The sequence below is a fragment of the Pavona decussata genome, unplaced genomic scaffold (assembly GCF_977016875.1).
Source record: "Pavona decussata unplaced genomic scaffold, jaPavDecu1.1 SCAFFOLD_363, whole genome shotgun sequence".
Classification (NCBI taxonomy): Eukaryota; Metazoa; Cnidaria; class Anthozoa; order Scleractinia; family Agariciidae; genus Pavona; species Pavona decussata.
The window spans coordinates 40,001-51,633 of NW_028145741.1; the positions used below are offsets into that span (position 1 = coordinate 40,001).

General features: G+C 39.3%; 1 protein-coding gene across 1 annotated transcript; it reads left to right on the forward strand.

Annotated features, from left to right (window-relative positions):
• Positions 1–833: 833 nt before the first annotated feature.
• LOC146452913 (putative G-protein coupled receptor CG31760) lies at positions 834–11,560 on the forward strand. The gene is made up of 10 exons (XM_085097232.1): positions 834–2,313; positions 4,689–4,824; positions 5,063–5,401; positions 6,436–6,504; positions 6,621–6,730; positions 7,301–7,515; positions 8,587–8,725; positions 9,401–9,506; positions 10,431–10,571; positions 11,157–11,560. Exons 1-10 carry the CDS (start codon positions 1,529–1,531, stop codon positions 11,547–11,549), a joined length of 2,433 nt encoding a protein of 810 aa, XP_084953358.1. The 5' UTR covers positions 834–1,528; the 3' UTR covers positions 11,550–11,560.
• Positions 11,561–11,633: the final 73 nt, after the last annotated feature.

The following is an 11,633-nucleotide window of genomic DNA, read 5'->3' on the forward strand; positions in this document are numbered from 1 at the left end:
GCATAATCGGAAAAAAGAAAATCCGAGTTCTTCCCAACTGGAGTCGAGTCGAACCTATGACCTTCCGATCCGATTACTAACACGGATGCTCTACCTCCGAGCCCCAGAAGACTCGTGGGCTATTGAACTAACAAAACATCCTGCCTAATGATAGGATTTTCAGCCTCCACCCCTCCTCCCTTGCCTTTTTGGGGAACAAGACAGTAGTCCCACTCTGCCATAGCTTTCGCGTTTTCCAGATTGCAACTCAGACCTCGTACAGAATTCACCCTTTTTATTCCGCTAATAACTTTTACAATAACTGAATAGACTTTGCCTCTTACGATCCTTGAATAAACTAATCTGATTCGCTAAACCTAAAACGGTATTTCCAAGCGGAGGACTGAGGAAATTACAGTCTTACACAATCACACCATAGTTAATAGAGGGACTGGTTATGAAACTTTGCCATGAAAACAATGGTGCTGCAATTTATGTTGGAAGGTAATCTCGTACCCAGATCTCAGTCGGTTCGGGGCTGTCGAAATGTGACCGTGGGAGATCTGGGTACGAGATTAGTTGGAAGGGCCATGACAGTGCACAATCCTTTGTTTGAATGTTCACACTCAGTTGAATATCTTAACACGAACGTCTCTATTGGTCAGTTGCTCCAACACATTTCAAAATCTGTTCTCGTCTGTGCACTGTCAAGGCCAAAAATGATTCTGAACAAAAACATATAACAAAGAAATTTGTCAGGCTTCATAACCACTGCCTTTTATTAAATATGATCACACGAGACATTACATTATCTTGTCCTAAGATCACAAAAAATGAACGAAAAAAAAAAAAATGATCACACGAGACATCACGTGATCTTGTCCAAAGTTCACAAAAAATGAACGTCTTTGAAGTTTGATAGTTCGTGTCAAAATACTGTACTATTTATCCAGTTTTTCCGACGCCTAATGGTACAGATTAAACTTTTGAGCTTAAACGTGTGTTTTTGTATTGTAATAACAGCAATTTCTGCCGTAATTAACTTGGTAGAAGGAAATTATTTTGGCAATAGATAAGGAAGGCAAATTCTATGGTGCCTTTAAAGTGAGTGATTTCAGAGAAAAAAAAATCCTCTTTACAATAGAGTACTTAAGATATCAGCCGCCGGTGAGCAGCAATTAAGCAAGGGACTGTAATTAACCTGTATGTTGAGGCTAAAGTTAATCACTGAAAAATAATTTCGGAGACAAAAATCTTTTTTATAATAGAGTACTTATAATCATTCATCAGGTGTATGAGTAAAAATTATGACAAGGGACTGTAATTGACCTGTATGTTGAGACCATAAAAGTTAATCATTGCGAGATAATGCATATGTATTCATGCATATTTACAAAGAACAAATGAGTGAACTTGTTGTCAAAGGTTGTCAAAGGTTATTTCACTTGCCACGGGCGGGCACAGGAGTAAACATTCGTTCTCGAAAAAAAATCATTCAACATACGATTTTTTACACTCTCAGTCAGGAAAACCGCCCTTCATTTAGAAGATGAGATCACTAAGAATATTATTAGTTGTGTTTGCAATAGCAGTATCACACGACATTCTTAGTCGTAAGGCACTAGGTGTTATGAGCAACAGTATATACAAAGAGACGACCATGGCAGATGAAGATACAGTGAGTCGGGTAGAAGAAGTTAAAGGGGCTCTCCGTCGAGTGGCAGATGTAGAGCGGCAGCTTCAAGAAAACAAAGGCTGCGACAAGGTTGATCTGCTGAATATCTCATTTGATGAACGCCGTTGGAAAAAAGAAGCGCTTTTGACTGTGCAAGTCGCTAACTTGATGACATCTTTGTGGCGTGCTCCCGGAGAAAACGGTTTTCCTGTTGCCGCGAATGACGCATTGTTATACCATTTTGTACGTTCCATCGTTCTGTTTTCGCCTCCCGTTTTCGGGTCAGTAATTTGCTTTGACAATAATTTGTATAAGAACTACACGCGGTTTTGCCCGTACGCTTTCCGGGACTCCACACTGAATGGGAGTGTTCATGTGTTTGACATAGCGAATGGAGATTATGATTACACGACTGACAGCAATGCGATTTGGTGGCATAAACCTAAAAAGAAGGCTCTTAGCTTCAAACCCGCCAAATCTGCGGGTTATTACGAAGAGCGATTCAATGCAACCGTGAAAAAAGCGATTAAGAAGCAGGTCGTCCCGCATGTTACGTTTGAGAATGGCACCTGGACTCGTCCTTATTTCGATTGCTTTGGTGGCAAAGTTTGGATGGTAACCTACCTTGCCCCATTCTACAATGAAACGGACGACTTTCTGTAAGTAGCTTATTCATTTCTAAAATTTATGCAGTTCGTGAATTTAAAGGTTGATACGAGTGCATAACGGCAATCACAAAAACATTGAAAAAAATCCAGTGAATTTATATTTAGTTCGTGGCATGTGCATAAAGCAAAGCCACTGCAAGCTTGGGTTTTTTAACGGACAAGGCAAGGCCTTAAGCGAAAACACAAACACAGAAAATAAAAAATAGTAAACAATTAAACTGGCAGTTAATTTAGCACTACATGAGATCGAGAGAAAAGGAAAAATATTTAAATATTTATGTTTTCGCCGGCTTTCAATAAGCCCGTTGCATTGAAAGAGAGTAATAACAGGAACCTTTTATTTCTTGCTCAAACTGAGGTACTGTAAACTGCGAACAATCGGGGGTTCTCAGCTATGTGCATTGTTTTTCGTATCTGTAATTAGTTTTTTCTGTTTTTAATAAGTACAGTGCATCGCTGATGCACGGCGAGGATCAATGTTTTACTTTCTCAACCAATGCATATGTTTCAAATCATCAGCGTGCAATTCCAACTGTTGTCATTAATTAAACGGGTGCCTCCGTTATATTTCTTCTCACTAGTAAGTATTTTGCGTATTATACGTATCCTATTACTTAAAGTGAGCGGGGCTGTTCGAAATTGATACTGTAATGAGTGTAGCCTGTCGGTGTTCATACAGACCTCTCCAATCTCCTTTGCTAGTGATCTAAAGGAAATAAGACAGACGCATGCACACAGTATTGATAACTCCTGCTAAAACTGCAACTCCTTTAACTTAAGGTGAAAAATTTGCATACAAATATTTCTCTCTGTTAAAATTATATTTTATTACAAGCGCGCAGGTAAATAATACGATCAAATAACGTGCGAAAAAAAGACTGTTATGCGCGCTTGAGCACACTTTGATCCGTTTTTTGCTTTTTCTTCGCACTCGTAGATTAAGATACCAAAAAAAAAATTGTGGTGTTTAATTTGCAAACACGAAGTTAGTATCACATGCTCACCTGCCTCTACTTGTTCAATCATATTAGTTCTGTACACTTTTTATTTTCCGGCCACCCGTTATTATGGTAATTCTCCTATTATCGAAGACCGAAATAAATGTTCTTTATAACAGCAAAAAGCTTTGTAGATATTTATAATTAATGTTTCAACTTTACATGTATAGCACGTTCATCGAGTCGAGGGGCTCTAATCAGGGGTTAAAAGTGCTTCTAAAACGAGAAAAATCGAAACTAAAAAAAAAAAAATAAATAAAATCTTGTTTGGCGTGTGCAAGCCCAGGTGGTTTTGCTTTCCGAACCACTCTAATTTCAATTATTTCTCATGTCATTTCCAATGTCCGGTTTCCTTCCTTACCTTTGACAGTCAATATTGAAATATTGTAATGAATTGTTTCAGTATTGTAAATATAAGGACATGTAAGAAGTAGTTTACCTTACACGGTTAGTGTGTTTGTCAGTGAAAGGTGTTTATAAACTGTCTTTATGGACACAGGGATTATGGATGATGCTGTAAGTATTACTTTCTTGAAGCCCGGTAATTACAACTTCATGTTAATTGGTACACTTACTTACCAAATAAAAAGATGATACTGAAGAAACCGATAAATTTAATACGATAGCTAAACTGGGGATTGCATGTCATGTATGGTTACATATGCCAATAAACGTGAAGTCATTGAAGAACGAACTCAAGCAGTTTGTTCATGTTATGTAAACAGAATGTCGCAAATCAAATACTCGCGTGAACGGGGCTATTGTACGACGCCAAAAACGACAACAACAACAACAACAAAAGAAGAACAAAGACTCAAAGCGGCAAATCAGCTTTAAATGCATGCATGATCTCGTCTGAAAAAATACCTTTTGATTTACAAGATGCGATACCTACTTCCCTTGCCACTCACTTTCCTTAATAGCCAGTTTAATAAAACTCTGATCTTACACTTGTAGCTAACAAACTGTGTCGTTGTAATTACACACGAATGCATAAAATAACCTCAACTAAAATTTCTAGAAGTCTTAAATGAGGATAATTGAACTCGTTGCTGAACTCGTTACTGTGTTCTTTCTAGTGTTCAAACGTAAAAGCAATTGCTCAGTTTGTAAATTATAGGTGTAAAAGCTTTATTGAACTGTGCCCTGCTCGCCTGCCTTCCTACCTACCTGCCCATCCTAGCTACCTACCTGCACGACCTACTTACCTACCCTACCTACCATACCCTACCTACCTGTCTACCTACCTATTTACCTACTTACATACCAACCTATCTACCATCTACCTGTACCTACCTACCTCCTTACCAACTTACCTACGTGACTATACCTATAACAGTTAAAAGGTCGTTGATCATTCTCTTGCAGTGGTGTCGTCAGTATTGATGTAGTCCTCAGTGATATTGACATCAATCAGTGTGATGACCAAAAATCCTCCGACTCTGGTCACGGAGAAAATTTGTTTGAATTCATGGGAACACACTTGTGCAAGCCATCCACAAAGGTAATGATTATAATTCGCTTAAATAAAGGAAAGGTTCTACATAATGTTTAGTGAGGCGTTTCACCGCCCTTCTATCGTGAAGCTCCGTGTATATATAATGTGTTTTTTTCCCTCATGTAATCCTAACGCTCGGTTCAGGCGACATATCGCATAATTTTCTTTAAATAAGTTAATGATCATGAGATGACCGACTCCTCATTCCATGATCAAGATTTTTTTCTTGTTTTCTTTGGAACAGTGTGAGCCAATCCCTAACCAAGGTTTTAAAAGAGGCAGCTATGTTTGCAAATGTAGACGTGGCTTCTTCTTCCCAGACATTCACGCTTCTCAAAAAGCCTTCAATGGGTCGACCATCGAGCGAGAATACGATCGGATGCTCCGAGGAGAGCCGAACGTACACGAAGATGGCTTCGAGTGCCGTCGGTGTCGCGAAGGATGCAAAGAGTGCGTGGATGACAGTCCTTGTATTTACAGTTTAAAGATCGTGATTCGACTGACTTTGTGTGCTGTAAATGGGTTTGCTATGGTTGTGACGATTATTTTTGCTGTATACGTGGCACTGCAGTGGAATAACAAGGTATGGGATAAATAACTAATAGAAAAAAATATAAGGGACTGGCGTGTTTATATCAACATCATCATCATCATCATCAGCGTCGCCGTGGTCGTAGCTATCGTCATCGTCGTCACTATCACAATCACCATGATCATGATCATGATCATCATCATCATGAGGGTAATCTTTAATGAGGAATACAAACGTCACAAAAGTGGTTTACAAAAGGGTCCTCTAGAAAATTACTAAGTACAAATAAAAACCTAATCATAGAATCATCAAATCATCTAATCATCATCATCATCATCATCATCATCATCATCACATCATCATAATCATTTTCGTCTTTATCTTCATTCACCACATTCACCATCACCATTATCTTGATCATTATCTTCAGTTTTCTTGTTATCGGCAGAATCAGTGAATGCCAATCAATTAGAATCGGATAGTGAGTTTGCATATATCGTCCAATGTAAACACAAGAATGAGTTCCTTGGGAGAAATTAATATTGCTGTAACGAAAGGAATAGGCGAGATCTTTACAAACACTTTTGAGCAAGCCTCACAGTATGTGTTACTGTTGTGTATCGAAGATAATCTCTGAGGACGCTAATCAATGTAATGTCAGCTTTTTCTCATTTGCGTTGTTGCCGTGTTAAATTCCAGCTCTGAATTAATAAACAAGCTTCAGCTTTGAGTCTCAGCTGAACACGCCATGAATTTACTCACCGTGCTTCCGGCTCATTTCCTGGTCACTTTGTGCATGACTAACATAATTGTAACTTTATACTGTAAGACCTGTAACCTTTCCTATAATTTGTTAGACTTCACCGAAGTTGTCAAAGATTGGCGTGGAGAAACAGAGCAATTTTTTCGCAAGACTTGTCACTAAAACTAGATTTACTTCATAATCATTTTACATGGCTCCAAATGAGTTGAATTATTTTCAGCAGGAGAAATACTTCTAAATAAAGCTCGACAAAATTTATTAAGAGAAATTCTCTGGCGTGATAAATATAACTAACATATCGCATTTTGCTTTCCGTTTGCAGATTTTTAAAGCCTCTAGTCCCCGCTTCATGGAAATAATTTTATTGGGTGCAATGTTGATGTACTCAACGGTAAGCAGAACTACAGTCAGACACTTTTTATTTGCTCTTTATTATTTCTCAGTTCCATTGCAATTTTTCAGACTGGTACAATTATATTTATACATCCTTTACCTCATTTATTTCAGCTTATAATTTCATACTTCCAACCTACCAATGTCAGCTGCATAGTCAAACGATGGCTCCACCATATTGGATTTGCTCTGGTTTACGGACCCTTGGCTCTCAAAACGTGGAGGTAATGATCCAAGATACTTTTGTCGGTCAGGAAAAACGCAAGATTTTATGATCATAACAAGAGACTTGCTTGTTGTCTCGTTGTTCCCTTTTCTTCTCTTTCTTCAACTAGAATGAACAGGTAGAATACCTTAGATCGAGCAAGCGGTGAAAACGCGAGGTGCAAGAAGTGTCGCTACGTGCAGCCGGAGAGCACGAAGACAATTTTTCTTCTACATCCCACTTAACAGTTAATTTGAATAATTTATACATTTCCGTTCTTGCTTTAAGATCCAAATAAATAACAGTTTGCGATTTAGGCTTTGCCGTATTAGAAAACTGGTGGCTTTCTTTCCCATAGGAATCTTGGGAAAAATTTAGGATTCTAAACCTTGTTAAGAAATGCAAAATTCCAGTCCGGTTAAGAAGCCGAGATATCTTCTTATTTCTGTCACGAGAGGATCAAGGGGTTCATCTTGTCTTGTTTCTGTTTTATCCCCCCCTCCCCCCAGAAAAGGAAGGAAACAAAAGGAGCAAAAGAAAACAAAAACCAAAGACTGAAATGTTATGTTTTTTCATGTGAAATCCACAGAGTGGCGATAATTTTCCGCGTACGTTCAGCTCGCAAGCTCGCACTGTCTGATAGGGTATTGTTAAGGCACTTGGGCCTACTGGTATTGTTGTACTGCAGTTATCTGACCTCCTGGACAATACTGCATCCTCCAAATGTTGAAACAGTAAGGACAGCTGATGACCTCAAATATGAACGATGTGTTGAGAACTGGTTTGATCTTACCATCATATTCGGTAAGAAGATTCAACTGTGTTTTCAGTTTGAAAGTACAGTTTTCAGAAAACATAACATTAAAAACTACGTTATGTGTTAACCCTTCTTAGAGTTTGCTTTTTCGATCGGTCTTCGAGGCTATTTAACTATGAACAAGAACTCGAGGTATGACAATGAAAATTAGAGAGTATAAGTGTTGTACACCCATCCGTCCTTTACGGTCAGCAACATGAGTTGACGTCGCATGACGTGGAAATTACGTAATAAGTGCCACACTTAGGCCATCTTGTACCAAAAACGTGAAAAAATATATCGCACTCAAAAGACATTCAAATCCTAGCAGTATGTTGGATGTTTGTCACATGAACCTAGTTTAATGGCCTTAGTTCCCACGAGCCTCCTGTAGCTCAGTGGTAGAGCATCCGAACTAGTAATCGGAAGGTCTTAGGTTCGACTTCTGTTGGGAGAACTCGACTCGGATTTTGTTTTTCTTAGTATGCCTGTATCGCTGACTGTAAAAATACATCTATCTCTTATTCACCAGGCACCAGTTGTTCAAAGGCCGGATAACGTTATCCTGTGGATAAGTCACTATCCGACAGTTTCAATCTGGGAAAAGATTTCAGTATTTCCTCTTGTACAAGCGAATATGCACACCCTACCCACAGTTAAGTTTGGGAGTGTACGAACTGAAAATCTTGGACAACGTTGAACATGAAGTATATTTTAGACCCTGAATAGTGCCTTATCCAGCGAATAAAGTTATCCGGCTTTTGAACAACTGGGGCCAGGCTTGAAACGTAACATACCGGCCCTTTCAAAAAAATTAAATAAGAAATAAATAAAAAAAAAATAAATAGATCAGTATAAATAAGCAAATAAGTAAAACTGAGAGGAAAAAAAAAACCCACACAAGTTGCAAACTTTTGGACTTTGAAGCCCTACTGATTTCGCAATATCTGAAAGCCTTGCGAAATATACAGACCCATTGATTTTGCAAACTAAAATACACACAAAAGCTTGGAAGAATAAGGTATTTATGACACTCTGAAAGGGTGCAGGGTTGCCCAACTTTAATTATTACATTACAGGAGACATACTGTTGCTGATTTGGGGAATGTGGCTTTGCTATAAGATACGAAACGCTCCGCCAGCCTACAACGAGAGTAAAATCATCAGCTGGGCTATTTACAATGCTATGTTTGTCACCAGTTTCCTTATGGTAGTCAGGTAAGCGCTAAAAATCCGTATTTTAAAGTGTTTCGTTTAGAGTCTTTCGTCTCAGAGAGGTGCCGTCCTTAACCCTATCTAGACTGTTTTTTTCACGTCTTCTGGGGCACCCCCTCCATAACTTCAGTAGTATAAAACCTATGACAATAAGGCTTGGAAGATAGATAGTTCGTCCAGAGGTGTTTCCTTGGAGGTTCACAACTGGAAGTGATGACGTTGTATAACGCGGTAATTACGTCATGATTGCCAAATGGCGGCCATCTTGGATTTCGGGATTTCCGTAAAACTTCCGGAAAACGCCGAAATTGAACGAAAAGCAATCAAAACCAATAAGGGAACAGTAATATGAGCTAAAACAATAAAAGTTACCATAAGAAAGGTACTTTTTCTTCATTTTAAAAAGGGATTTTTCATTTTAACTTCAAAGTAAATGAATGAACACCGAACGACCACGTCAAATCTTTCCTAGAAAAATTTCTGAAAAGGTCCTGAAGTTTCATGCTGTTTGCTCTAATGTTAAAAAAGTTATTCAGCGTCTCAGAGTCGTTGCGGGCAAAGTCCTCCCGGTCTAGATAAGGTTAAACGATTCTGCATTCATTCTGCATCAATGACCGTTTGTGGTGTTTTATGCTACTCTCATCGTTTCCCTCGCCATCTTTTTGTTGCCAATATCAGGGTAACTACCAAAGGAGCTTCAAACCCGGACGTGATATATGGACTGGACTTTGTTTTGATTCACATGGATTGTTCTACTGTAATTGCTCTGATGACTGTTCACAAGGTACGTTTCTCCGTCCTCAACTCCGTCTTGCAATGTAATTTGTTCACAATTGTTTCGTACGCGGCTGTCGTATACGAGTCTTAAAAGAAGAACAAACTAAATCAAAATGTTCAGGGTGATTTTCCCTGTAAGGCATAACCTGGAAAAGGCGCAGCTGTAAATAAAAGTCGATATATTATTTCTTCAAAAATTCATCAATAATTCATAAGCCCATTGACCTATCAAATTGTCGATATAACATCACGTGCAGTGGTTTAAAAACCCGATAAAACCTTTTCCTTATTAATAAGCGGTGTTTAATGTTTTTCTCGTATGCTTATTTCCAACGTTCACAAAAGCATCATTGCCTGATGAACTTTCTTGACACGCTTTTCCAGGAATATTTTTGAAGCCGTTCAAAAAACTCGCAGTACGTGTTTTATCGGGTCTAAATCTACTCGGCGTTTTAAATCCCGATAAAACACTGCTGCTCGTGTTTTAAACATTACATAAATTCGTCTGTTTAGCTTTTTTCTCCCAACAACCTCAACAGAGTTGCCACTAATCACTATAATAACAAGTCTCTGACTTTTCCCTGACATTTTACCAATCCCAAAACCAGTTTTGAAAGTCCATAGAAGACAATTTCTCTACCAATAAAGCCAACAACAAAGTCACAGAAATCAATTCTTTCGTAGATGTCTTTTGAAACAACATTACCTTTGCCAACGAGGAAACTTTTTCCCAAACCTGGTGGCAAGCAAAATCTAAATTTCCCTGACTTTTCACTAACTTTAAGATAGGATTTAGTATTTCCCTGACTTGATACAGAATTCTCTGACTTTTCTTTGGCCTTGAAAAATTTCTGTTTTCCTTGACTTTTCCCAGACCGTGAACCCTGCTCAAGATGACCGTTCGTTTATTGACAGATGTTTTTTGTTTTAGTTTTTACTGGTTCGTCAGATGCAGAGGACGGTGGACATGCAATCAACAAACAACATGTTGGTACCCGAGCAGGAGACCGTTATAGAAATACCAGTTAATGAACAAGAGGAGTCAATGAAGAATGAAAACAGACAACTCAAGGTACCGCGCACTTGAAACATGTGGGAAAAGGAGAGCGGGAAGGTGCAATTCCTTGAAAGTTTGAGTGTTACGTCTTCCTTCCGGAAGGGAGGCGGGGGGGGGGGGGGGGAGGGGTCATAGTTTCTTTCTACCCGCTCTCCCCGAGATGCCTGATAGTCAGACTAATCCCTTGAGAATTGCAATCGTGGAACATTGGAAATACGATTAATCATTGGCTCAGGATCGGTTGCTTCGATTGCGTACATAAACAACCACAAATGGAAAAGAATTGTTGCATTTGTGCTTACGCAAGGCATGTCAACTGTGGCTACTTGACAATGTACAAGTGGGAACAAGTGCAAAGTCTGGGATGGGAGGGAGCAAGAATGTTGAAATTCGGGGGACATTATTAATCACCGCGTGAAAGTAGAATCCCGGCCTAATTTAACGAGCCGGAAATGCCTGGGGGCTAGAGTGGGAGTACCCTCCTTGTATTTCTTTTTCTGATAACCGGCTGAGCTGACTTGAGCTACACCAGAAATTACCTGATGAGGATTAGAACGAGATTTCTTACACACATCTTTCTTGCTTTTTTTTTTTCCACAGGAAGAACTGGGGCGATTAAGAGACAAACTAGCAACTCTTCAGTCCAGGTTAATAACAGACGATAATTACCACATCCAGCAGAAAACTGCTAAGGAGATCTCACTCCGCAGGAAGAGTGCTTTCACTCTGCCACTTAAGGGACCCGATTGCGTTCTAAACAGAAAACGGCTTTCGTTACAGCTGGCATTCGCCCAGCGCGATACACACGAGAGTACAAGTGAGAGCACATGCGAGAATACACGCAAGGCAGGAGGGTTACCAAACTGTAACTGGACCTCCATAGTGTTACCGGACTTAAATGAAATTAGCCGTGACGAGTGCTATCCGCAGGAACTAGACTTAGCAGGTAGTCTGGACGGCACAAACTACCGTCCCAGCTCGAAACAGTCGTGATAGTACATCCGTGTGCAGCGTATTATGGGACAAATTAGTCTCCACAGACAGACTCTACACAAGTTTTTTTATGGGGACGGGGGG